Source organism: Manis javanica, chromosome 3, assembly GCF_040802235.1.
Source record: "Manis javanica isolate MJ-LG chromosome 3, MJ_LKY, whole genome shotgun sequence".
NCBI lineage: Eukaryota > Metazoa > Chordata > Mammalia > Pholidota > Manidae > Manis > Manis javanica.
In genome coordinates this window covers 122,841,763-122,869,369 of record NC_133158.1, presented here as the reverse complement: position 1 = coordinate 122,869,369, position 27,607 = coordinate 122,841,763, and the positions used below count along the sequence as shown (strand labels likewise).

The 27,607-nt window shown below is 47.4% G+C and overlaps 3 protein-coding genes across 31 annotated transcripts in view; 1 reads left to right on the top strand and 2 right to left on the bottom strand.

Moving 5' to 3' along the window:
• The window catches only part of YEATS2 (YEATS domain containing 2), a 114,632-nt gene extending 97,822 nt beyond the window's left edge, over positions 1–16,810 (top strand). For 10 of the 19 annotated variants that reach the window (XM_037024187.2, XM_037024186.2, XM_037024185.2 and 7 more), the window contains 7 exons: positions 309–382; positions 1,955–2,034; positions 2,665–2,866; positions 4,460–4,686; positions 5,608–5,682; positions 6,381–6,454; positions 13,999–16,586. In XM_037024187.2, the coding sequence (XP_036880082.1) occupies positions 309–382; positions 1,955–2,034; positions 2,665–2,866; positions 4,460–4,686; positions 5,608–5,682; positions 6,381–6,454; positions 13,999–14,164 (898 nt within the window). In that variant the 3' untranslated portion in view covers positions 14,165–16,586. The other 9 variants (XM_037024191.2, XM_037024190.2, XM_037024189.2 and 6 more) reach the window with 7 other exon arrangements.
• On the bottom strand, positions 13,029–19,163 carry MAP6D1 (MAP6 domain containing 1). 2 transcript variants are annotated; one of them, XM_017675690.3, is made up of 3 exons: positions 18,512–19,163; positions 13,724–13,841; positions 13,029–13,164 (listed from the first exon to the last, which is right to left on the bottom strand). In XM_017675690.3, the coding sequence occupies exons 1-3, from the start codon at positions 19,156–19,158 to the stop codon at positions 13,084–13,086; spliced, it is 846 nt and encodes a 281-aa protein (XP_017531179.2). In that variant the 5' UTR covers positions 19,159–19,163; the 3' UTR covers positions 13,029–13,083. The 2 variants fall into 2 exon arrangements, with proteins under 2 accessions (XP_017531179.2, XP_073088102.1); XM_073232001.1 differs by lacking the exons at positions 13,029–13,164; positions 13,724–13,841 and adding an exon at positions 17,100–18,353.
• Positions 19,164–19,278: 115 nt separating this feature from the next.
• Positions 19,279–27,607, bottom strand: part of PARL (presenilin associated rhomboid like) — a 36,628-nt gene continuing 28,299 nt past the window's right edge. For 2 of the 10 annotated variants that reach the window (XM_017675692.3, XM_037024205.2), the window contains 3 exons: positions 26,007–26,108; positions 25,770–25,867; positions 22,194–22,513 (listed from right to left, as the gene is read on the bottom strand). In XM_017675692.3, coding sequence (XP_017531181.1) covers positions 22,402–22,513; positions 25,770–25,867; positions 26,007–26,108 — 312 coding nt within the window. In that variant the 3' untranslated portion in view covers positions 22,194–22,401. Of the gene's footprint in view, positions 19,414–20,159; positions 21,115–22,193; positions 22,514–24,856; positions 25,033–25,152; positions 25,401–25,769; positions 25,868–26,006; positions 26,109–27,607 lie in introns of those variants that run through there. The other 8 variants (XM_073232000.1, XM_017675694.3, XR_012129342.1 and 5 more) reach the window with 7 other exon arrangements.

Below are 27,607 nucleotides of genomic sequence, written 5' to 3'. Positions count from 1 at the left end.
TCTCATTTGTTTATTTAGTCTTTGATTTTTTAAGCATAGAATGTTCTTTGTTTATAAAGAAGGCTATCTATGGACAGAAAGATATGCCAATATAATTGGCTTAAGTTTTAATTCCCTTTGGACAGAAGGAATATATATATAAATGTGTGTGTGTGTGTGTGTGTGGTGGCTAGAAACTGCTATGTGTATTTACTACCTTAATTTTCTTTCGTGTGTGTGTGTGTGTGTGTGTGTGTGTGTGGTGGCGGCGGCTAGAAACTGCTATGTGTATTTACTACCTTAATTTTCTTTCCTTTTGTCCATCTCAGGATAGACCATTTAGAGACTATCCAGCAACTCCTAACAGCAGTAGTGAAGAAGATCCCATTAATTACTGCAAAAAGTAAGATAATTATGCTGACTATGCAGATGCATTTATTGAAAGCTGTAAACTACTTGGAATATTCAGTTTAAATCACTTGGTATTGTACAAGTAGTGACCCTGGCATCTTACTACACTGATGGACAGTGACCGCAATGGGGTGTGGGGGGACACAATAACATGGGTGAATGTAGCAACCAAATTGTTTTTCTTGTGAAACCTTCATAGGAATGTATATCAATGATACCTTAATAATAAAAAAAAAATCACTTGGTATTGTAAATTAATACTGATGTGGTAGTTATCTTAGGAGGTTTTAACTACAACTGTAGCTCCTTTGCAGGGTTTTAGAATTCACAATATCTTGGTCATCCCATTAGTCTTCTACTGTTTTCACTGTGATCTGTAGAAGGAATGTCTTACATTTATTGTTGTATGAAACTTATAAATGTATATAATTAAAACCATTAGTTTTTAATATTTAGTTATAAGGAAAGAAATTAGCATTTGCCTACGATGTACCAGACCGTGCCGGCTCAGTACATTTACTGTCTTATTTAATCATAATCAACTGTGGAATAGGTGATGTCATCTCGATTTTATAGATGAGAAAACTAAGAATAAGCAAGATTCAGTACTGTGCTCGGGAGCACTAGCTCTGGGTGGTGAGGCAGGACACGAACCAGGTTCTGTCTGCCTCCAAAGCCATTAGTCTTTGATCTAATGCTCGCTGTCACTCGCTCTGTAGAAATGCATGCTTATCAAGACCTCCAACGGGGGAATCTGCTCTGTTGCTGCCAGTGGTAGCAAAGCTGAACAACTTCTCAGCCCCAGTTGTTCTGACGGAATCAACAGCCCTCCGGAGAGAACAGACATCCTGTGGGCAGTAGGAGTATGCTCTAGCAATACTCCAGCCCGTGGCCCTGCAGAGAGAGGGCATGAAGAGATTCCCATACCACGTTCGTGGGAGTAGGGGAACAATAGGCCAGTACGGACTACCCTGCTTATTTTTTTCCTACTGTAATAGTGAAGAAATTACTTCATTTTTTCTTAGTTGAAGCTTGAAGGGTCAGTTTGAGGCAGTACCAAGTAACATTTCAATGATACTTACCTAGTGCAGCAGAAAAAAATTCAAAAATTTCTTTTGTAAAAATTTTAGAAACAAATACAGAATATTAGAGCTAGAAGGCAGTTCAGAAACCATCTTTACCAACAGAATCATTTTACAGATAAGAAAACAAGCCCAAAGAGGTATGTAGGCTGCCTAGGGCTGCTTAGTGACTTAACGGCAGGGCCAGAGCTAGATCTCAGGTCTCCTGCAAATAGAGGAGTGCCTGCCACATATTTTAATAGTTAATATACTGCCAAAGAAGCTGATTTCCCAAGGAGGGGGTGGTTTTGAGTACACATGGATGAGGTGTCTTTTCTTCTAAGGTTAAGCCCTTCTGTGTTATGCTGCATTTGACCCTGCCCAGTGAGGAACATGTATTCAATAAGAGGTCCAAAGAAACTTTTGGACATGCCTCCAGCAAAGGAGATTGAATTTAAACCATGACAGCTTTATTCATAGTTTGCCGGCTGTGTGCCTTTTAGGTGAAGATGCCAGCTGTTTCTCTGCCAAGTCTGTGGAGCAGTATTATGGCTGGAACATCGGGAAAAGGAGAGCCGCTGAGGTAATTACACATCCACCCATTTGGTGTGCAGGCCCCCACTGAGCGTGTGGGGGGAAAATAACCAGAACATGTGTGCATTCTGGCTGCTTCTACAAACCTTGTTACACCGAGCAATGACAAGATCTGCAGCGTATTTTGTTAGAACTTTCTCCTCATGAAAAGTCTCATCAAAGACTACAGCTAGCCTTTGAAAGGTCTTTCTTTCCTGCATTGGTAAAAATGTCTAAAAAATTTTTATGCATTTCAGTATATTAAAATTAAATGGAGTATTTGTTGAGAGCTTGCTATGTGGCTCCTGTGCTGAAACAGTAGGATGATAAGAGGAAATAGCATGTAAAGAGGTGTGCCTAGGAGGCTGTGAGGTCAGTGTGACTGGTGTAGGGAAGGTAGAGGTCATGGTGGAGACCAAGGTTAAAAACCTTACAGGCCAGACCTAAGGGTTTCTGATTTATTTTATCAGCATTAGATAGAAGTTGGTTTACTTTTTTTTTAAACCAAGGAATGACTCAATCAGATTTTTTCTTAGAAAAAAATGATTTTAAGAAGTTATGATAATACAATTTGGTGATTGTTAAAACACACTGCTAAGTTGAGGAATTTGATTATGGTTCCAAAATAAATTTTTTTAAGTGGCAAAGAGCAATGACAATGCGAAAAGTCTTACAAGAAATATTGGACAAGAATCCAAGATTTCACCACCTGACTCCCCTTAAAACCAAGCACATTGCTCACTGGTGTCGCTGCCATGGCTATACTCCTCCTGATCCTGAGAGCCTGCGAAGTGACGGGGATTCTATTGAGGATGTGTTGACCCAGATCGACAGCGAGCCAGGTGAGCCTCCGGGCAGCCATGCTGAGCACCGCGGGCAGCCCACAGGTGCTTCCATGGAGCACGCACTCATCTCTTCAGCCTCCTCGGCCCTCAGACCCCTTCACCCCAAGAGCTTTCAGTGCTCTGTCCTTCGGCTGAGGTGAAGCACCCTGAGGATCTGAGTTGTCCTGGACAACGGGAGCCTTTGCTCACCTCTGGCCATGTGTCCCACTCCCAGTACAGTCCCTACAGAACCATCTGTGCCCAAGTGTTCCATAGCCAGAATGTTCCTGCCCACGCCATGCCATAAGCACACACTGTTCATCCCGGGGTCCCCATGCTCAGCAGCAGGTAGAAGTGACTTCTCTTGTGACCTTATAACTGCCCATAGCCCAGTCTGTCCAGTCTCCTTAAAGATGGGGGCGCTGTTTTCTTTGTTACTTTACTAGCCAGGAAGTGTAGTTCTTACTGTTGGAGGCACAGAGGTAAACAACTAATAATGTTGCAGATAAAATGATTTGTTTTATGACAGACTCAAACAGTTGTTCTGTATGGGGGAGGAGGCAGGGTATAAATGATATATGGGAAGAAGAATATTTTGAGTTTCACTTTAAAGAATAAGGAGGATTGTTTTCTCCTCCCAACCCCACATGTATGTATGTATGTATGTATTTATTTATGAATGACATAATTTTTTATAATGTGTGTATATATATATATTTTTAATTGAAGTATTGTTGATATACAATCTTACATTGGTTTCAAATATACAACACAGTGGTTCAGCAGTTACCCATATTATTAAATCCTCAGCCCCACTAGTACAGTTACTATGAGCATAGGAAAATGTTATGGGATCATTAACTATATTCTCCATGCTATACTACCATCCCTATGACTAACTTATATTATGATTAAGAATTTTTATGCCCCTTTATCCGCATTCCTCCTCCCTACACACCCACCCCAACTCCTCCCCCATGGTGACCATCAGTCACTTCTGAGAAGCAGCCAGAACTGGACTCTCTGCCACCAGCCTGCAGGGTGCCCTTCATTGTGTCTTGTACCTGGTCTGGACCTCACTTACTCATCCATAAAGTGGAAGGAATGGACTAGAAGATTTCCAGAGAACAAAAAGTTCTAATACTCTTTGTTAGGCTTTGTGTAAATTAACTTATTAAGGACTGGATGCACAGTGTGTACTAAAATGTTAACATTGCTTATCTCTAAGCAGTGAGAAATGGGTGATTTTTATTTTCTTCACCGTGCATTTCTGAATTTTCCAGATTTAAAATATGAAAAAAATCAGTTTAATCATTAATATTTGGGGGTTGGGGAGATGGCCTAGTTTTTTTGGTGGCCTAAGTCAGAATCATGTACTATTTTGTCTTAGATAGCAGTTATATCACATATATTCTCAGGTGCCTGTCTCTGTGCTTGTCTACCTTGTGAATTACTAGTTCTAATAATTACAGATCCATAGAATTTTAGAACCAGAGAAGGTTAGCTCCCATAATACTTACCTCCTCCTCTGGGTCTCAGACCAGCCTTGTGGAGATGGGTAGCTGTCTTCTGTCACCACAGCTGTCATAAGGCTGCTGACCTCCCATTTAGAGTACCCGTCGTCATTCTCTTCTGCTGACAACCTCTGCCAGAAGCTGGAGGACCTGCAGCAGTTTCAGAAAAGAGAGCCAGAGAACGAGGAGGAGGTGGATATCCTCAACCTTCCAGAGTCATTAAAGATAAACATCAAAAAGGAACAGGAAGAGAAACCAGAAGAAGTGAAACTCTACTTGCCTCCAACACCAGGGTCTGAATTTATTGACAACATCACACAGAAGGTAGGGGGCTGTGGCCTGAGGCATTGCCAGGTCACAGACCAGGTGTGGGGTGCTAGGACATCCAGCCTCATCAGCTGCCACCGGACTTTTCTGTGTGATTTACTAAATGCATGGTGAGGCCGGGGTGTGCTCTCTGGGCAGCCCCTTCCCACACTGAGGCCTCTGAAGGGTCATTACCTGTATGTGAAAGGTTGCTGGTTGGATATGGGATTGAGGCAAAGAAAGCTGGTATAGTCAAGTTTACTGGCCGTCTCTTTTCTGTTTGCCCCAGTAGCAGCACCTTTCCCTCATGAGGCATGTCATGGTATGTCCGGGTTGCCCTTCGGAGGCGAGCTTTCCCTGCCTAACATGGACGGTTACAGCTCCGAGCACCCACCTGGAGGGTGGGTGGCATGCACAGCCTTCGTAGTGCAGGAGAGAATATTTGCCCGCCCCTGATGCAGTGGGCGCTGGTCAGCATCCGCCCTCCGGCACAGCTGTTTAGGACTCAAAGAGACAGACAGTGCTTGTCTTTCGTGAGGGAGGAGAGAAAGAGGGGCAAGATGCAGTCTGCAAGTACATCTGCATCATCTTAGCAAACAGGCCCTTGGAGGCTGAGTCCAGGCTTTCCAGTGTGATAATCCCATGATTAGAATTCATGGCAAATCCTAACTATGTTTTCCCATTGAAAGGGGCTTTGGGGGAAAAAGCAGGATTATAATAGCACTTATTACAATCACCTGGAGACACAGGGAAATAGGATAACATGTTTCTCCAGTTGTTACATTCTGGGTTTCTTCCCCCTGAGTTTTGTCTAGAATGTTTGCAGAGTCTGTCTTCTAGCTGGACATCTTTCTGGGTATCAGAGAAGAGTGCTTGTTTGGAGAGAGACTGTATTTAGTATAGAAATAGGAACAAATGGCTTTCTTGCTGCTTTACCAGATCGGAATCACCCTGCAGCCCGTGGCACTTCACAAGAATGTGTATGCGTCAGTGGTGGAGGACATGGTTTTGAAGGTGGGTGTCTGCTGTCAGAAGAGGGTCTGTGAGTGGCCATCGGGCTGAATCTCTGCCGGGCAGTCTGGATCGCAGGCTGTTTTGAGGATAGAAACAGAAAAGAGATGACACGTTTTAAGATTTCTCTTTCAGGTTTAGTTTTCTCTTTCGCTTTTTTTTTTTTTTTTTTTTGCTTCGGATTTTTAAACGATCTAACTCATGGCTCCTCTGAGTGTGGAAGCACCTGTAAGAAGGGTTTCGGTGCTGATAATCACTCAGATGATATTTTTTAGTGCCTTTTTAAGTACTCTGTGGTGAGGGTGTTCTCACTGCCGTAGGAGGTGACAAGAGCCTTGGGTTTTCTCCATGGGGCACTTGCCCCATCCCTGCGGAGAGGGTGACAGAACCAGCCTCCTTACCCAGCCTGATCCTGGCTTAGCAATTCCTGTCCTGGTGGGTCACCGCCACTAGTAGATAACCCTCACCTGTTTTTCCTTGAACACGGTGATCAGTGAAAATTAGCTCCATTCATAATTACTCTGAATCATGGCCTTCACTCATTGTGGCCTATTATTTAGACCTTTAATTTTTCCTTAAGGACTTTTGATCCTTGGATGCAACTGTTTCCCAAGTTTAGGGTAGGAGACGGTGTCCAATGCACCCCTTCTCACTAGCAAGCAGATGGCTGTTTTGGAGAGTAACAGCGTCTTCTGTTGCAGGCTACAGAGCAGCTGGTGAGTGACATCCTGAGACAGGCTTTGGCGGTTGGATACCAGACAGCGTCTCACAACAGGTACTCTTGTTTCTTTAGTAGGTGATATGAGGCTTATAGATCCTTCCTGACAGTTTAGTTGCCCATCAAGATGTTTTGTCCTTATGTCAGTCCAATAGGAGATGGGGAGGGGTCAGTGCTTAGGACATTCTCAGAGCCGAATGGAGTCAAGGGCCTGCTTGGTCATTCTGAGAGTATCTCTTGGTTATGAAAGCTGCTCAGCTTTGTTCAGAGGTATGTGTTTTCCCAATCACTACTTCAGAGACACTGTTCAGTAGGACTCTGTCATGTACAGGGCTGAACAAATACCAGCTCTTTGCAATTAAAGCTCCTCACAGTGTTCACTATGTGTCAGCCCTTGGGGCCGGGCCTCACGCATGTCACCTAATGTGTTCTGCACTGCAGCACTCTTACGCCCTTCTCAGAAATCAGGGAGCTGGGCACTGACAGGTAGTCCTACCAGCTTTCCCAGCACATACATGGTACAACCTAGATCGAGACTCAGATCTCATTGGCTCTGAAGCCCACAGGCTCCCTGCTGCTGTCAGCTGCATCTCTAATTATTGACTGGAACACTGAAGTTTGCTCCTTCCCTAGTCCTGAAGAATGGTGGATGGGCCTCTCTTCCACATCCTGGCATTCCTGTCAGAGAAAACAAATGTTTTATCCCGTTGTACTTAAAGCCTGTAACAAAGTTCCTCGGATGTGAAGAGGCCTGAATCCGAGGAGCATTAGGTCAGACGTCACAGGACGGCGACACGGTGGGCGGCGGAGAAGAGATCTCTGAGACGCCGGAGGGAGACGGGCTCCAGTACGCCTGCTCACTGCCCTGCCTGAAGTCCAGGAGTGGGCCGTGTGCCTCCATGACCCTGCTCCCCCATGGTCCCCACTGTGGAGATTCAGTGACTCGGGGCTTTTGATAACAGCGGTTAGCATCATGCTTGGCCTGGTATAACTCCACCACCCGTCCTTCCAAAAGACAGAGATATATTCCCAAGCCTTTGACTCTGCTTTAGCCACTTAATATTGAATTAAAAAATACTGTTCTGATATCCACTTCACTTCCTTTCTCTCTTCTCAGTCCTCAGTCTTCTTAATCATTCAGTCAGCTTCTTGAAATCCATGTCATACCTGTGAGTAGGGAGTCAGATTTGACCCCTAAATAGGGCTGAGCTGGCTGTGAGGAGGGTAGGCCAGATCCTCAGCAAAGTCAAAGGAGTTAATGGGAAAGAGGAGAGGGAATGCACCACTCCCTAAACTATGCCCATCACTCAGCACTATCCCCGTCTATTAGGGCCTGTGCAGGGGGTGGTGCTTTTGAGAAATTAATTGATCAAATTATTAGATACCTGAGAGTTGTACCTAAGATGCTCTGTTTTTTGGACAGGATTCCTAAAGAGATTACAGTGAGTAATATCCACCAGGCCATTTGCAACATTCCTTTTCTGGACTTCCTTACAAACAAACACATGGGGATACTGAATGAAGATCAGTGAATGGAATGAAGATGCCCTGGAAAAGTGGGATTTGAAGCTGAATCTGAAGCTTTGACCTGTGATGACTCTTCCATTTGGGGAAGGAGTTAGTTTTCCATGTGCCTCAGAACATCCTGGCTACCAAACCATTGCCTCTGTCTAATTCAGCATAACACCAGAGTGTTCAGTCCCAGACCAAGTCCCTTTAGGACAGAAGTTCGTTTCTGGATTCTAGACCGGAGCTGTGAGCAGGTGCATGCCGTCACCTTGCGTTTGTTTGCTCTCTGTGGGGCTCCAGGAGAGTCTCAGTGCCAGGCTCGCCTCTGGCATCCTCGGGTCATTGGGGAGGGGTGTGTCCTGGGCCTGGATCTCCCTCCAGGAGGCAAAAGAGTCTGACGGGCTACAGAAGTCACCTGTTCTATAGGCTGGGGTTACAGGCAGCCCCAGCAGGTGCCCTGCTAACTAACACCTGGGGAAGGACTGGGCTTCAGCACTCAGTGCGTGGCCGTGGTGAGGAAGATCTGCGCTCAGCCCACGTGAATCAGCCACATGTTTGCCTTGTGGAAAACACAAAAGCCTGGAGGCTGCAAACTAGGCAGAATAGTTTCTTCATGGAGCACGGAGCATCTCTACAGCCAGTCTCAGAACATTGCCAAGGGATAGACAGATCCCAGCACAGGTCAGGAAAAGGTTTAGCTATAACCAATCAGCTCTTAATATGTTAGTAACAGACAACACTCACAAATCCAGGGCACTTGGCACGCTCACACCAGCTTGTGTGTGCACCAGGCAAAGTGCTGGTTCCACCCATTTGCGTGGTGTGCAGGGGCTTCTGCTGCTGAATCCTTGTGGGAGTATCTGCTGGTGAGTAGCCCCTGGGACAGGCCCACTGGGATTGTTCATCCTGTCAGTGGATTTAACACCCTGTTCTCTGTCAGGTTTTTCCCAACAAGAAAAGTGTTTTAAAGAGACACTTGTGAGTGCCTTAAAGGTAGAGAAATGACTGCTGGAGTCAAGAGACAGGGATGTCAGTGCTCAGAAGCAGTGAGAACAGATTGTGGCCAGAGCAGAGCCCCTCAGTGGGAGGAAGTGAACAGAAGGTGGTTAGCAGTGCTCTATGTGACGTCCATTCCTGCTACAGATCCTCTCTCCCAACCATCCTAACACACTCTGTGTGGAAGGAAAGAATTTAGATTGTTAGGATTCTGTTAGGAATCTACTCAAAGAAAAGTTGAAATCTGTGAGTCAGAGTCAAAGACATTTATTCAAGGAACCTAATTCATGCTTTCATGAGTCCTGTAGATGTTTGAGTCAGGAAAAGAAGGTGGGGAGGTACTATGAGCACTGCTGTTTTTTATTCAGCATCTGTAGATTGCACATGCAGAAGGCGATCTATTCAGTAAGGCCTAGGGCACACCCTGGCTTAGTAATAAAGAGGCTTTGTATGTACAGGGTCAGATACTCCATACGTGCACTGCTCCAAGCAGGGTTAATGGGCACATGTATAGATTCATTCAGCAGTGGGCTATGACAGATCTATAGGATGGATTTGATCTAAATGAGAACACTCAGATTTATTATCTACAGGTGTGAAAGCCTAAGAAATTATCTTTTTGCAAAAGAAATATTAAATGATTTAATAATCCCCATATGTTAATGTTTCAAATGTATTTGTATCATAATGTGTAACATAATTGTGTAACAAAAATATCTATAATAAATCTTTTAGTATTTGTGGTGGGTTTTTCTGAGTTTGAAGCATTACACTGTGGTCGGGTTCTTCTCACATTAGGTTCAGAAAGAGCTGGGATAGGACAAAGGTAACAGGTATTTGTGTGTTTAAATTCTTCCACTTTGTCCAAAAAGAATTTGCAGAGACGCAAGACAAGAATTATAGTTACATTAAAGCCTGGAAAAAAATTGGAAGATGACATGTTGTCCCCAGATGTAATGATTTCTGACAGCTTGGGGCAAAGGAAGACTGCATAATTGAGCTCCAAGCTTCCTTAAAGCCAAGGCAAAGAGGGAAACAACACGTTATCTAATGAAGAAACATACTGGCTTTTCTGGCAAGGTGGACTTGGTCTGTACTGAGGTCTGAAGTTGCTGCTGTGACCATCTGCTTGCTATCAGAATGACCAAATCATTTTAAAAATGGAAAAAACATTTCAGAAATGACCACTTTTTATATCCACCCTTAAGGGTTTTGAGAACTCTTCAAAGAAAGTTCTTCAGGGAGGAGGCACTGTGATGCAGGCCAAGTGTGTGCCTTTCCTGGGACCAGACTTCACTTAGTGTCAACTTGTAGGGAGTCGAAGAGTCTAGAGGAAGGAGAAGAAGGGCGTGCCTAGGCGCCCTTCCTCGGTGTCAATGACCTCACCCACACCTTTAACAGGAGCTGCTGTCTCACAGGCGTGACGAAACTGGGGGCTCCCCCTTATTAGCGGGAGGAGCCTGGGTGAAGGGGGCCAGCAGGGCCAGTTTCCTCAAAGCTGCTTTTGGGGTTTTGGCCTACAATTCTGGAGTTACTGGAAGGATGAAAGTATCCGTATTTGTCATGGGTTTCTCTGAGTTTCAAGCACCACGGAGCACGGAGATGCCGGGGTCTTGGTCTAAATGAGAGAGGACCGTGGGGCGTCCTTTTGGCGGGGCCTGTCGTGCATCCTCAGGGCTGACGGAGGTAGCTGCTGGCAGTGCTGATGTTGGTTATGGAATGATTCATATGAGCTCTTTTTTTTTTTGACTGAAATTAGCTAACAGATTGAACTGTGTTTTATTTTTAAAAACTTCTCTTTACAGGATTAATGCAAAAATGATTATATAGAAACAGCAAATACAGTAAGATACAAAAATTTTCAATTACCCTTAATTCCTTCTGTTACTATCCCCAGGCATTTCTCTCTGGCTTCGTCTCTGTATATTATGTGTACATGAACACATGGGTTGGGACCACATAATTGAGACTGTGGTCTCAGTTGCTTGAGGCCACTCTAGTGACATCATTTTGGCCTCGCTGTGACCTGGAGTGAGTAGGAGGAGGTGTCTCCTCCGATTCCAGTGCCCTAATAACGAAGTCTGGTAAGGAAGGTTACTGGGTTGAGATGTTTGTGAAAAGCTGTTCTAGTGCATTCCAAAAAGCTTGGGCACACAGCGTGCCTTCCGGAGGTCAGGTCTGTCTCCGGCGGAGGTGCAGCACCGCTGCTGCAGGCCCACACCGTCCCCCGAGCTGAGGGGCAGCAGGCGTGCAAGAGGAAAGCACTGCCAGCTAGCTATGCAGCATGACACAAGCAGAGTCTAGTAAGAGGGACTGTGTCACAGCATTAGATGAGCCAAAACTGCACATGAGAATGCAGCGGGCTGCCTGGGAAGGGGAGGAGTGCCGGGGCAGCAGAGTAAGTCTAACCACTAGTGACTTATGTGCTAAGCACCTTGCACATAATTGCACACAAACAGGAACTCTCTTGCAAAGGTAGGGAGTATCCTTACTTTGCAGATAAGGAAACCAAAGCTTAAATCAAATTGCTCACTACTAGTGAGTGGAGAAGCCAAGAGTTGAGCCCAAGATGAGCTTCAAAGCCAGCTTTGGCCCCAGGCTCCTGCATGAGGGTGAAGGAGGGTGAAGGTGCTGCGTTCTGTGAAATACTACAGAAAACACCACTGTGGGTGGGCTACAGCCCAGAGCGAGAGCCTGCAGGATTTACAGGCTTCCAGGGGAAACAGGCAGGAGCCACACTACATTCAAGTACTTGTACCAAGAGGACAAAGGACGTGTATGAGAAGGCCCTCATGTTTATAATTAAAGAAAATGACAAGAAATTGAGAATACATGTTTGTGTTTTAGTAAAATCTGATACTGTTCGATTAATCTGTTCATTACTGTAGAATGCCCAGCAGGGAGTCTGTTTTCTCTTAGGCACATCTCACGGGCAAACCAGCCACGACTGAGATACTAGAACCCTTTGTGTAAGCCGGTGGTTTTGGCTTTCCCTTTAAATGATTCAGCATTTCCTCGGCTGGGCTGAGGGGAGGGCCGAGCCTGCCAGAGCAATTGCCTCTGAAGTGGGAAGTTCTTCTCAAACCCAGGTGTCACCTCCAAACTCCAGAAAATGCTCACCAGCCGGAGCCACTTGCGGCCTGGGGAGGGATACAGATCCACAGGCAACTCCGTGCCTTACAAAAGCTGTCCTAAGCTTGTCTCTAATCTCAAAGCAAGGACATCACCTCCTTCAAATGTTTGTGCCAGGAGGGGACCAGGCTTGTTGCACACGGCCGCAGGCTGGGGTTTACTGAGCAAGTCCAGTGGGGGCTTTCCAAAGACCAGATGAGCTGCCTCCTGGGCAGGCGGGAGGGTTAAGGGCTGGTATAGATGATGATGCTTCCTAAAAGCTCCCAGTTCTTAGCCAGTGTGTATGGTGTCCCTTCTAGTCATCAATATGTTAGGGGAAAAGACTGGAATGAGTGATAAAACGTGGGGCTCAGAAACCTACAAGGTAAATATCATTCATTCAGGAGGGCTTCAGGCACTCATCCCAAGGTGTTTTCTTAAAACACAGATCATCTTGGCCATAAGGAAATAATGTCTTTGAAATGTAAACCCCATGATTGACAACATGTTTCCCATGGAAACTTCTTTCTGGTTACTCAGCATCATTGTGGGTCACATGCAGGTAAGTAGCTGATTTCTTCTACAACTTGAATGTGAGGGGCCATCTGTAGGACAACCCAAGGCTATTGGGTTATAGCTGATAAAATTATCATGCAGCCTGGGAAAAGAGCAAAGTGGACATTACTGGTTCTTTCAGTATGGAACCTGTCATGCCCTCTTCCTCAACCCACATGGACCAATTTAGTTCACAAAAGAATTGATCATCAAGTTATCCAGATTTAAAAACTGAAGGGTGACCAAAAGAGGCAATTAGAAAAAGATGTGAACCTTCTGCACACTTCTTGAGGAAGAAGATAGTTGAAGCCCAGAGTTGAGCTGGGGTGGGGGTGGGGGGTGCCCATCTGTACCAGGCCCGCAGCCCCAGTGGCCAGAGGAGTGGTCTCCAGTGGCACTGACGGGCCCTCCCCCTCCTCGACAGCAGGGGGCCGGCAGGTTCCAAGATCCCAGCCACACACTGGGCAGCAGTGGCGTCCGACCTGTCCATGGCGCTCCACCCGGAGGGCAGTCAGTCATACATTGAGGATCTGGGGGGCCGAGGCCTGAAAGATGGCTGAGGGGTTAGGAGCAAACTTCTTCCTCACCTCAGGGACCTGGAAAATGAAATGTGGCCACATATCAGTGGGCCTTTTCCTCCAACATCCCCATACCCCAGCTCCAGGAAGAAATGCCACCTCCCATCCTCTGGGTCCCTGGGGGCAACTCCGCGGGGGGCAGGGGCATGGCTTTGGTAGGTCAGGTATGTCCCCCCGACCTTCCATTCTGCTCCCTGAAGCCACCTCTGGGTGGCATCAGGAAGCTGAACAGGCCCCACCTCTGTTCCATCTTCCCTTCTGTACACCAATGTGGGAGGCTCCTCACTAGTGTTCAGTGGTCAAGGGTAGGTAACAGGGATTTAGGAGGGAATGATGCCCTGCCCACCAGAGATGCCAGCACTACAGGGGCACCCACTTTGCTAGCAACAAAGAAGTATCATGCTTTTCTGTTTGTTGAGGAACAACCGAGTGCTCAGACCCCACTGTCCTTAGCCAGTTCCCTTTCGCACCATCAAAATCTGACTCCTAGTCCATGCCCTGGAAAAAGGCCTCTGTCCCCGCACCCCCTGCAGCCAGGAGCCAGCCACTCCCACCGCGGCAGCTGTCCCAGGCTCACCGGGAAGCTGGCCCCAGGGCTGCAGTCCCATCCAGAGCTGTGGGTGGTGATGACTGTGGCGGGTTTCACCTTCGTGGATCTTGGCGGCTTCACCCCAGTCCAGGCCTGGAATTCCTGTCTGCAACAGAGAACACAGTCACAATCTTGCACGGGTTCAGCCATCCTTTCCTCTGATCCCTCAGGGGTCACTGTCCTAGCCCCCTGCTTGGGATGACCCAGCCTATCTCCCCTGCTGAAACCTGCTTCAGCTCCAGATGCGCCTTCCCCCCTTACAGACAGACTTGGCAGACGGGGTGCCCTCCCCTAGCTGGCCCGTGCTTCACCTCAGAGTGCTGCACCCTGAAGCCTGCTCCCACAGCCCTGAAGGAAGTAGGAGCGAAAACTTACTCCCACGTCGCAGATGAACAACAGGCACAGCTGCATAGAGTTAGCAAGTGCTGAGTCAGCCGCTGTATCTTACTCTTCACAGACTGCAAGCACCCAGTGTGCTGGACCTCCAAGACAAGGCGAGTGTCGCCCCTTCCCAAAGCTCCAGGTATCATCTCCAGGCCACTTAGTAGGGCCCTAGAGGCCCAGAACCTATAGGGTAGGTTGCCTCCAGGCAAGGTCACTGGTAACCCTTACATCCAGAGGAAGTGCTAGCCTTGATGGCACTCAGCATAGTTACAACTGAGAAGGAAAATAAGGCTCAGTGTTATGCTTAGTTTTTAATAATTTATCCTATTGAATCCTGCAAAAGAGAGTAAATCATAGACCATGTCAAAAAACCACAAGATGGCCTGGCTTTTGCATGGCTATGTACACGTGGGCACTTGTACAGGGCTGCGGGAAGGGACAGTGGGCTGCCCCTGGGGAAGCTGACTCCCCAGAGGGAAGGGACAAGGCTGGCACAGCCTGGCTGCATGGCCCCGGAGTAGCATTCTTCTGATGAAGACTTAATTCCTCAATTCCTCTGAACAAAAAAAGACCTATTTCTGTTAATTCTATCAATTGCTAGACAGTGAGCTCAGGAAGGCAGAGACCTCTGCCCACAGGAGCACCTGGCCAAGGGGATGTTCTGTGGAAGTGTCCTGCCGGCCAGGGGCAGCCCCACATGTGGGCTGGTCCACTCTGGTCTCATCCCACCCACACCGTGGCCAGGTTTTAGGCCCTGAGGTGAGCACAGCTGGGCACCCCTGGGTGGGCTGTGTGCACAGTGAGCAGCCAGGACTGCCGTGGTCAGCACACAGGGGCCAGGAGCTCTCAGATTACTTCTGCTTCTGAGGCTGCAAGGTGCCGAAGACCAGCTGCCTGCACCATCTGCCACTCCATTTCTGCTGGGGAAGCAGGTCCTCCCCTTCATGCGTCCTTCTGTCCCCAAACTGAGCTGAGTCTTGGCCTGGCAGCAGGGGTCCCTAAGCAGGAAGCGGCCAGAGCCAGGGTAGTGCAATGCCAGTGCTAGTGGCCACTTCCAGGGCAGGGCAGGGCTGGGGCCCAAGTGAAGGGCTGCAGTGGGGATAGAGAAAGGACATCAGCTATAGAAACAGCAGGACCTGGTATCTGCCCAGCAGAGGAGGAAGGCAGACTACAGCTCTGGCCAGGAAGGTAACAACTACAGGGCTGCCTCACTCACCAAGCAGGTCCCACCACCATCCAGTCCTGTGGGCCTCAGCTGGGCTTTGAGGGCCACAGTCCCTCCCACTGTGGGGCAGGGGCTGCCCAGGGCAATGCAGAGCACCCTGGACTGTGAGTCGGAGGCCTGGCTTATCAGCACACACACACGGCTTCAAACAAATCCCTTAATTTCTCTGAGCCTCAGTTTCCTCTGCTGATCCATGTGCATAAGGTTATTAAGCCTCTGTAGTGGGCACTTGGGAAAAGGGGACCCAGGTCTTCAACACTTTACAGTCAGCTGACCCACCCAGGAAGGAACAAGGGAAATGACTGAGGAAGGAGCTCGTTTAGAAGTGGTGGAGGTAGAACCTGGGCCAAAGGTGCTGAACAGCAGAAGGAATTCTGGAGGGGAAAGCTCCAGGAGGAAGGAGGCACCAGGCTGGCCGAGGACAGGACCCCTGGGCCCATCAAGCCAAGCAAGTGAGGGCTCAGCTCTCCATGGAAACCATGGGCCAGGCCAAGTGGCCGACCGCAAGTACTCTTGACATCTTTGGGTTCCCTGCACTTGTTCATTTGCTTTGTTTTGTGAATTTTTTAAACAGTTCACTTAGGTAACATGCATCTTGCAAGATAGCAGGCAGGGTACAGCTGCTCGAGCCAGGCTGTGGGGTGTCCCAGGGGTCAGGTGGCATGGTGCTGGGGGGAGCCAAGCTCAGCAGTGTCCTGTGTGTCTGCCAGGGTTGGGGGTGTGGGACCCAGGCAGCCAAGCTCTTGCTAATTCTGCTTGACAGACGAGGAAAGGCTCAGAGAGGCCAAGTGACATGCCAACTTTATATAACCAGAAGGGGTCCCCCATGAGTCCCAGGTCCTGTCTCCATGGCCTTTCCACCACTGCAGGCCTCAGTGACTCAGAGGAGGCAGCACCTTAGAGGGTGATTAACAGGGTTACAAATGGGCTCTGCTCTGCATGACCTGTGCCAGCCCGGTAAGTTCCTCGTCTGTAGCCTGGGGACAGCAAGAACTGAACTGACATCTTGGATAGGTGGTCTCCACAGGAAGTCTTGAGCCTGGTGCCTGGGGCATTGAAGCAGAGTAACAACTAGAACCTTTAGTATGACTGGAGCTGGGAGGACCCAGCAGAACATCTAACCAGCTGTCCACGGTTAAGAGGCTGCATCTAAAAGCCCAGCCTTTGCTTGAACGCTCGCAAGGAGGACGAGCTCAGCACCACACAGGCAGCTCCCTCCATTGCCAGCACAATTATTAGAAAGCGTTTCCCTCTCCGAGCTGTGGCTAACTCCCTGCAAGCTCCACTCAGGGAGCTCGGTCCTGCTTTAACCCCTCTGTCCCACTCCAGGCGCCTGGAACATCAGCCTTCTGAAAGCGCTGCAGGCCCAGGACCCCGGCCTTCCAGACCTCTCACTGCCCAGGCCGCTCCAGCTGGTTCAGGGCATCAGGTGGCAGTCAGAGCCATCGAGCTGGCTGGGGCCTGAGCAGGGCTCAGTGACCGTCCCACTGACATCCCGCAGGCATTGCAGTGGCTCAGCTTGATCAACACAGGATCCTGAGCACAGACCCACCCAGCAGCAACCACTCCCCATCAGGCTCCCGAAGATTCACACATCCTGTGGGAACCTCTTGATGACGGTGCTGGTGCCCAGGGGTACACAAAGTCCGCAGGATGAATTTTACTGTATGGAAATTCTACCTCAATACAGTTGCTTTTAAAAATAATAAAATTGAGGAAAGTTTATACCTTTTGACCCCTTAATTCCACAAGTAGGAATTTATACTAAAATTATGGCCAAGGATTTAACTATAAACATGCTTATTACAGAAGTTCTTTTCTAAAAAAAATTTTTTTTTGAAAAGCTAATACTTGTACTTTTTTTTTTAAAGGACCAGTTCGAAAGAGACAGAGAAAAGTGAAAAGTCAGTTTCCTTCCATCCATGACAGCCTCTATCCCTCTTTTCCCATCCTCCTCTCCCCAGAGGTTACCATTTTCTCACACATCCATTCGGAGATGCCCTGTGCTTCTGTGAGCAGATATGGACATATCAAAACCCCTTTAAAAACACAAATAGTAGCAGGCATGCTGTTCTGCATCTTGCTTTTTGACATGCACCCACTGAAGCTCTTCCCTTCTCAGTACATTCTGGGCTTCCCAGTAAGTCATCCTGTGGTGGGGCAGAACTAACTAGTCCCCTCCATCTGTAGGACAATGGGGTGGTTTCCATCTTCCACTGTACAGTGTTGCAGCCTACCTTAGTTCCCACCCCAATCCAAGAAAGCTTGTAGGGAAAATTCCTGGAAGTGAAGTAACTGGATCAAAGGGACAGTGTTTTTAATAGCCCTGAATTAGGAAAACACTAAATATCCAATGACATGTGAGTAGTAACATGGACAGCCATCCACAAGAGGTGAAGAAAATAACAAGTACAATAATAATCTAACCATGTAAGAATTACAAATGTGCATGCCCTTTGATACATGTAAAGGATTAAAAAGAACCACCAGTTTGGGGTGGGGTTTAGGGGACACTCGTTTTCTTTATTGTAATTTCTGTTTTTCCAATTTTTCTACAGTATGTAGAACTTTTGTAAAAAAAGAAAAAAAATAATTGTCCAGGGACAGAGGTGAGGAGGGAGGTGGAAGGGGTGAGGACAGGGCAGGAGTCATAGCCCTGTCCTCAGTGAAAGCCACGTCAGGGGCCTTCAGTCACTCGGTGGGGTCGGTGGAGGGGACCACCACACGGGACCTCACCTGACTGATAGTCACCACCAGTACCCTCCACAGAGGGCTCCAGCCAGAGGGAGCTCAGGCGCTTGGTCCGCACGCACCTCTCCTGTGGCTAGGCCCACCTGGGGGAAGTTAAGGGGAAGCAGATTTTAACTCTCGAAGTCAGGGCTTTGGGAATGGGCTGCCAGAGAGAGGGGAGCGGGCTGTGGGTTAGGTAGTGATCTCCCCGTCCGCTGGGCTGTTCGCTCATTCATTATGAGGCTGGTCAGGCAGCAGCGAAGGGGACGCCTGCAGCACCTGGGACAAAAGTGGATGTCGTCCGAGGCCGCCTGCAGCTCTCCAAGTTGTGTGGGGTGGGGGCTCCAGGCGCCTCCTCTCTCCCACTCACCCTGGGCCTCCGTTTCCTCCGGCCTCGGGGAGTGGATACGATGCGCTCCCTGCCCCCACCCCGGTACCTGTACGACGTGGTCGCCGCTGCAGCCGCGTCCGCTTCGCCGATGGGAAGCACGTAGATGCCCCGGCCAGGGGACGCGGGGGGCTTGCCCCTGCGGCCGCCCGTGCCAGACCCGCGCCCCTGCGGCGCATCTCTGGGCCCCGCGGGCGCCGTCCACAAGCCGAAGTCTCGCTGGTACTGAGTGAGCGGCACATCCCGGGCGCGGTCCCGGGCGTCTGCGGGGGACCGGCCCCTGCGCGAGGCGGCGCTGCCCAGGCCCGGCTCCTCGCTCTCGAGGTCCGAGTAGCTGTGCAGGGTCAGCGGCACCGCCACGTCGGAGCGGTCCAGCTGGTTCCAGCGCCGCGCCAGGCAGCAGAGGCGGCTGATGCACGGCCACGCCATGCCGGCCGGCGCCCGCCGCTCGGCTCCCGGGGCCTCGGGCCGCACCGCCTCCGCCCGGCGTCTCTCCCCCGCAGCCCTCCCCGCGCCGCTGCAGCACCGCCCCCTGGCCCGGGAAGGCCGCCGGGGAGCGGAGGACTCGGAGACGGCCCCGCGTGGCCCCGGCCCTGGGTGTGCGCGGCGGGAGCCGGGCGCCGGCCGGGCAAGGGCGCACGGCTGCAGGGGCGCAGAGTAGGGATGTTGGGGGAGACTGAAACCAGCTGGAGACATTTACTAGTGTCCAACTTCAAAAATGTTTCATAATTTAATCCAAAGTTTCCTAAATGTTACTGTATAAATCGGACTCGGCTTCTCAAAGGCAGAGTTCTGGATGGTAATAATTCTTCGCTGATCGCCTAAAGCCAGCACCCAGGCGCAGTCCGCCTCCGCGAGGGCGTTGGCTCTCGCCGACAAGTCAGTGACTGACGCATTGGGGCCAGGCTGCGTCGCCGGGACCCACCAGCGTACAGAGGGGAAGCTGCAGTGCTGAAAGGGCAAAGGGGAAGACTTGGGGACCTGCTTCCTAGAGCACACGTGTTCGAATCAGCCTGAGTCACTATTTGCCTTTACAGTGCTGAATTTATAACAACCAATCTCGTGTTCATTCGGAATTGGCACTGGCCCTCAGCTGACCTTTCCCAGGGTTCTAAAAGCCCTGATTTAAAGGCATGGCCACAAAGACATTACTTCGTCTTGTTAAGATGGCACAAATCTTGGGCTGCTGTGCTGTTTCCCTCCCTTCTCTGCAGACATTCTTGTTCTACTGCAGAGCTAAGTTTGGGGCATCCTCCAAGCTAAAAGTCAGTCTGTTTAATGCAAGACAGGGTACAAAAACAATTCCCTGGTCACACTCAAAAGCTTCCTGAGTATCTGACACATGCCCTCTGTTGCACTGCAGCCCAATTACTAGTAACACTACTGAAACAGCATTAATTACCCAGAGCTCCATCTCAAGCATACTACTTGGATAGTATCCAGTCTGTGCCTCAGACTGCAGTGCAGCCCTGACCAGTCAGAATACAGATTCCTCTCCCAAACCATTGCCTGTCTTAGCATGAAGTCATAGAAAAGTGACACTGACCAGGCTAACAACTGCACGCAGCAGCACATGTGCCAGGGCCCTTGGTTAGCCACCCAGAGGGGGAGGTTGATGACTACAATATCCCATCCTGCAAAAAAGAGCACCTCATCTTTTTATTTATTCATTCATCAAATAACACTTATCATGTGCCTGGAATAATGCTGGGTGCCTTCAGGAGGCTTACAGCAAGCACAGTGGGAGGCAGACATGGGAACAAGAGTAATAGAACTGGATAAAGCAACAGTGGGAAGAGGCCCAGGATGCCTACGGTGAAGGAGGTGGGTGGGCTGGTGGGAATGCAGGGCGTAGGGGATAAGTGTTCAGCCAGAGGCCCTGGCAGCAGAGACCATGGAATGACTTGGAAGCCACACCAAGTTTTCAATTTTTATAGGTGACAACAGGGAATGACTCAAGTGTCTGTGGCCATTTGAAGCACAAGGGCATTTTAGAGACCAGCTGGAGAAGTCTGAACAGTCCAGGCCAGAGACAACAGACTAAACTAAGGTACAGGGAGTGGAGAGGAGGGGCTGGATTCTGGACATAAGGGGTCAATTTACTGGCTCCGGTCTCTGGCTTCCAAATGGCAATGTCACTCTTTGGGCCAAGAGTGCTATCAGAGGTGCCTGCGCAGCAGGGTCTCAGCACCTGGAACCATACCTGGCACATAGACACATGTATTGAGGTTGAATGTGGAGATGTTTAGAGGGTAAGGTAACAGAAGCCACAGCAAGTGGAGATGAGACAGCAGCTATGGGGACCCCACACTTCAGTGGCGAGTGGAGGCAGCACAGCCCAATAGGCTCGGAGTGAGGTAGGGTGTGGCCTTGCGATGAGCACACATGAGCAGAGAGGCCAAGATGAGAAAACAGTAGGCAAAAGGGGGAGTAGGGACAACTGCCAAAGCTGTGGACAGCAAGGCTTACGCTCAGAGCTGGGCACTGACCTCCCAAGGCCTCTCACAGGAAGACAGAAGTTGGCTGGTCAAAAGCTCCAGCATCGAAGGATGTTATGGACGGAAGTGCTCTAGGGGCTTGACCTTCTAAATGCACCTTCCCTCATCATCACAAAGCAGGGAAAAGATATGGTCCGGTTTCCATGGTCTGCCCCTGGCAAGACATGAATTTCATGTCAGACTCCATGTGGAAGGTCCATGTGATCTCATCTCTAAAAACTCTACTCTCATCTGTGTGTCGCAGGGCTGTTAGCACAATGTATTCAGAAATGCCAAAGCACAGCTGTGTGACCTTGGGCAGATCCCACACACTGCTCTTGTTGCTTACAGGCAAAATGAGGGCTGGGTTAAAAAAAATTCTCCTGTAAGTGACATTAGTTCACAATAGAATCCTCTGCCTGCCAAGAATAACTGGTACTTTGCAGTAGTCTGGTCTGGTAAAAAAAGATGTAAGAACCACCAACCCTGGACAATCCCCACGTGCGGGGCGTGCGCTGCCAGTCAGCTTTCCACACCAAGCAAGGTGGACGCCCTCCTGCTCGCTCCCCCAGAGCCCAGCATGCTGTGCCCCCTGCACAAGCTGGGCCTTTGCTCCTTCCAGTGAAAGACCTGGATATAACCTTCTCAGGTCACCAAGTCACTAAAAACTCCTGTAAATCCTTTCAAGAAAAAATTTTAAATTCTTAAGCTGCATTTCCTAGAAATAAACCTCAGTCATGAAGGCAACAAGTTCTACAGTGAAGCTGTTAGGCTATTTCAGTCAGATGCTCCACTTCAAAAACATACATTTTCAAACATAAGATGCAATTAGGCTCAGATTCAAGTCTGAATTTATCCAAGACTTTCTTCTCTCAATTTATCTATACTTTTAACCTAGAAAGCAAAATCTAAAAATAGGTTTTTGTATAATGCCACTTGCTGCCAGAAAACATCATCTTTCTTGGTAAAGTTTTAAAAAATACCACAGCTGTTACTTCAGACCATCTCAGAGAGGAGAAACTCTCAACTCTACCTATCAACCAACCAAGTGGAGAATAGGCAAGCAAGTAAATGCTCAGGAGAGATGCTAGAAGGCCAACGTGCAAACAAGGGCCTCTGAGGGGCAGTGAAGCCTTGCCATGTGCACTCTGACCAGGTTCGCAGCTCAAACTGTGTCACATGTAACAATCACAGCAAGACTCCAGCACAGCATCACAACTCTTCCAAAGGGACACACACCCGCTGTTTACAAACTAAAGATATATATAAACCTTTATTTCATAACTTTGTCATAATTCACGTCCTCATAAGACATGTACTGGGGACATAGTTCAAAATCCTGGGAAGCTAGATGCTGGATGCCTTCCAGGCAGGAGCCAAGCTGTGGTCACTCCAGGGCTGATGCGTTCTGGGGCGTTCGGGCAGCATGGACCAGACACACCAGCATGGTCCAAACCCAGCTTTACTCAGAGCCACCTCCTTTCCTGGGGCCATTAGTCCTCAATTCATGCCAAATTTTCACTAGAGGCTCCCTGTTCTTCCAAATGAGTTCATGACCATAAGTAATATACCATCTGGGGAAAAGAAAAACAAACCAGGTCGAACATTCAAAAAGTGTGACATACAAATGGTTAAGTGTATGATGATATCAAGTTGACATTAAAAAAACTGAATGCCAGTGTCACTTATTATCTAGCTTATTAAAGTAACTGACCATTTAATGTAGATCAACGATTTACCTTTCACATGTGGAGTATGTAAAAGATAGAAATAGGATAGGACCGTGTGTGACTGCTCTGAAAAATGTAAGTATGTTGCACACACACTACTTTTGGTTCACCACAGCCCTCCAAGTTAAGCATCACTCTTCCCATCACAGACAGAGGAAGCCAAGTCTGAGAGAGTAATTTGCCTAAAGTGCTAACAGCTTCTAAGAGGTCAACAAAGACTCACACTCAGTCAGACTGATTCTAAACCTGGGTTCTTTCCTATATCAAGTGCAAAAACACATGTCGGAATTGCAGTTTACTAATGATGACTAGAGCAGCTTAAATGCTTCTCGTCATCCGTCTGCAGACCCAAACGCTGCCCATCTTTAATCTACAATACAGTTCTGGTCCCCACTCTCCTATTAAAAACTTTCTGAAAGCAGCCTGCAGCAATGAACTGAGGAAGCCACAGCACTGAGAACTTTAGTCACTTGCTCAGGCTGCACAACTAGGAATCACCAGAACTGAGACTCGAACCCAAGTCTGACTCCCAAACCGGTGACCCAAAAACTGTGCGTCCTGCAGCAGCTAGTGAGCGTCTATGACACGCTGCTGAGCGCAGTGAGTGACCAACAGCAAGGGCCTGCCATTGCCAAGCCCTCGGGCCCAGGTACTGCACTATCCACGCTGCCAGTGTATGTCGGGGCCCCTGCCATGCTTCTTGGGGAAGGCTGGGAGGGCTTCCTGAGAGAGGCAAGTTTGATTCCAAATGGCTGTTAGTGAAAGCTTTTACTGAAACCTTTATTTTTACCCTGGTTTCCCCAAACAGACTTCCTGTTCCCTGAGGCAGAGACTGGATTTTGTTGATCTTTACATCTCCCAGACACCTGACTGAAAAAATGCCCTCTATGACTTAGGTATCAGAAGAGCAGTTTAATGTTTTAACTTTTAAAATGTTCTATATATGTATTTTTTAAATTATAAAGTGATTGAATTGTAACTGAATTTTAATATTCACTAAGGTAGAATCTGATCATGAAAATAGTCACCATTAAAATTTTGAAAAATTAGTAAATTTATAAAAAGAAAAAGGCACTTAAAAAACATGCAAATTAATAGGCACATACAGAATTCTTTTGTGCTTAGAGCCAAATTCTGTGAACATATAACAAGAAAAAAAGGATCATTGTAAGATTCAAATGCAATTAGAAAACTTGGAAGAAATGAATCACTTATCAGAAACTCCATTGATAGTGTCTTCCCAAATCTTTTTAACCAATTTATTTCTAGCAAAGAGTCAAATACTTAAATTTTACATGTACACTGTTCTGACTATAATCATTGGTCATCTGGCTAAGTTAAAATTAGGAAAATACTTTAAGTTTTCTTTTCTTTTTTTTACAGAAGACTCATACAGTCTTAGCACTTGTTCTGAAACCCCAGCTCTGCAATGACTAGCTGTGTGACCTTGGACAAGTTTCCCTTTTTAAGCAGTTTCCTTTCTGTAAAACAGAATACCACAATTTTTTAAAGTATTAAATCAATCCCTAGCTTAGCACACAGCAAATATTCACTATAGGTTAGCTATTACTACTGCAACAGTACAAGGTGAAGACCATAAAATTTGGTGAAGGACAGACATAAAGTTGAGGGAATGTGTGGGAGGATACTAACAGCATCTTTTCCATCAATAAAGATTTCTAAATCTGGATTAAAGATGTTAGTTAAAAAGATGAATTCTGGATATGACTGCAATCTAGTAAATGAAAGGGGATGAAATTAGGAAACAGCAAGAGAAAGGATTCCTCTGCTTTTCAGATCCTGGACTTCAGAATGCATTTGATCCAATTATTTTCAGAATGAAAAAAAGGTCATCTAATTATAGTTCAGAAGAATAAAACCTGCTGGGGAGAAGATCCTTTAAGTGTATACATGGATGGATCCAGACAAATTCAGAGTTCATAAAACCCATTTTCATAAGTCTTTATGTTTTTCATACTGTACTATCAGGTCAGTTTCTACTATTTATAATGTGCTGCTATTAAAGTTAGAGTTTAATCATCACTGAAAATTATAAACGGCATAATGGCATTTAGCTGTACTGCCTACTGGGCAAAACTGCTCCACGTAGAATAGATTATTCTACTTTTTTATATAATTTAAAAACAGGTTTTTCCATTGTCATGAAACAAAGTAAAAAAAACCAAGTGAGAGCGAAAGGCAACATTTATTATGCCAGAAAAGACAGGCCATCAGGCTACCCAGCGCACCAGACAACTGTGCTGAAGGAACTTCCTCAGGGCCAGATGGACTCCAAGCACGCTGGGAAGTCCCAGGACAGAGCTGCTCCAGCATTACTATGTCTGAGGCAGAAAGTCCACTGTCTGAGGCACAAATAGAAGGGCTTGTGACTGAAATGGTGTTGTACTCGATACGGTATGATGGGGTGGGAAGGGTTTAGGATCTTAGTTTAAATCTCCTATACCACTTACGAGCTGACTGACCTGGGGAGGATTGCTTCCGAGCCTCAGTGTCGCATCTGGGAAACGGAGGTGGTAACAGTCTAGCGTAAGGTAACCAGCTCAGTGCTTTACCACTAACAGATGCTCAGAGAGGAGTCACCACTGGCTTCTGATCCCTGGCGTACCCCAGCCACGCAGCACACTGCGGACATCACCACAGGCAAAGCGACGGCTCCACCCATTCAGTGTCTGCCCAGCGCTGACAGGGGCGAGTGGGGCAGGGTGGGAGGCTGCACAGGGGAGAGGCGGCTGAGAGTGGGGAAAGGAGATGCCAGCACAGACTGGGAGGCTGGGGGACACACTCCAGGAGGGGCTAGGAATCATGTCAGCTTAGGAGTTGGGCTCCTGTGAGGTAAGGAGTAGGGTGATATCTCAGACAGTCTACCAGTGACCTAGGCAGGGACTTGGCTGATGATCTCACATCCCGCTTCACATGGAAAATCTTCGCAAGGCCAGAGCAAACCATGTGGAGTTTCCTCACAATCCCAAGCCCACCCATCCCTGCTTCCAGCACAGAGCTACTGCCTCACCTGACCTCCTGAGGGGGCAGGGTGGGGGAGGAGAGGACCAGTGGAGCAGTCAGTTACACTCAGACTTACATTCCAAAGAGAGCTCCCCCAAGATGTGCTGCATGATCAAAAAATTTCCATCCCAGGATCATTCCTGCTGTATCCATGGCAATAATGGCTTTTAGGGCCTGAAAGCCAGCAAAAGAGAACAGAACTAGCACAACTTTGATTCCTCCAGCATTGACATTTCTCAATTAAGGGCAAGAATTCAGTCACCCTAAAAATACCACTACTATCCCCAGCATGTCCCTTCATAAAAATACTCACATTCCCTGCTGTGAACGTGAACATTGGAAGGAAGATAATGGCAAGCCTCCCCTCTGGGATCTTTGTGCAGACAGCAGCAAGGATGGTCATGATTGCGCCAGACTGCAAATGACCACAGTGGAATGTGAAACTTGGTGTGAACTGCTTAGTGACTACAATGTCTACAGCAGCAATAACTCTTTCCAGAGAGTTTATGAGCCACACTTTTCTAGGTGAGTATAAAGCTTAAGGCTTTCAGTTAGTAATATACAAAAGTATCAGGCAAGAGGACTCTACATCCATCACACGGTAACCAGCTGTAAAGGATTTAAATACAGGCAATAAGATTTGTAACAACCAGCATGTGAGACTTACTCAACTTCAGAAACAGCGTTAAGTGTGTTATATACATTTCATTTAATGACTAAAAAAGAACTTTTTGAACTTCAACAAAGCTCCCCCTAACCAGAGAGTGAGCATGCATTTGTCCAAAGAAACCCACATGGATGAAATTTCTTCAGTCTATAGCTTTATCTTAAAAAAAAATCATGTGCAATTTGCATCCTATTTCATAATAAAACTAAACTTTTTCCTTAAAGCCTTTGCACAAATGTTCTGCTCCAGGAAGCCATGCTAGGTTTATCCCATGGCTCTGCATGACCTGCCCTTCATGGCATCTTCCAGGACCATACATGCATCCACCTGCTTGCAAAGCACTACCCCAACCCTCACATTAGAGAATAAAAATCTAAGCCTCACAACCTTATGATCAATAAATCAACCATTCCTTGTAGAGTTGAAAGTGTAATTGCTGTATATTTTCTCTTTTATCATACTTTTTCCAAACTGCTTTGTAATCTTCATAGTTTATACTTATAATGGCTATGAAATATCTCTTCAATAAGTTATGCTAACTAAACTCTATTAATGTTAGATGTTCCCAAATCCTCTAAAAGGTAGGATACCTGAGAAACTGGATTATAACCACTAGCTCACATTAAATGACAAGATAATCATTCATTCAAATACTTGAGTCCTACTACATACCAGGCACTATGCCAGATGTTGGGGATACAGAAGGGAACAAAACCGACAAGTCCCTGCCTTAATGGGCTTAGTGTGGCAGAAAAGAACTAAAAACAACAGAATATGAACAGCTATGTTCGGGAAGCATGCTATGTGGCACATAGAAGGGAGAAATAATTTAAGCTCAAGGTTAATATGCAACATCAAGCTTTGCATGGAAGGATGACCAGGTGTTTAATAGGTAAAAGAGGAGCAGATGGAAAGAGTGTATAAGAATGCAAAGAAGCAGAGTGTGGCTGGAGTGTGGAGCGCATCTGGACAAGTAAATCCATTTTGACACAAAGTAGAGAAGCTACTGCCTAGGAATGCAGGAAGGAGCAGGAAAGAGGGACTGCAGAGGAACACCAAGAAACTTTTGAGGATGATGAATATGGTCATTATCTTGAGTGTGGCGATTGTTTCATGGGCACCTGCACATCAAATTATAAAGTTTAAATATGTGCAGTTTTTTGTATGTCAAGTATACCTCAGTAAACCCAAGTAGCCTTTTTTTTAAGGACTTGGGAGTCTTTGTACTATTCCTGAAACTTCTGCTA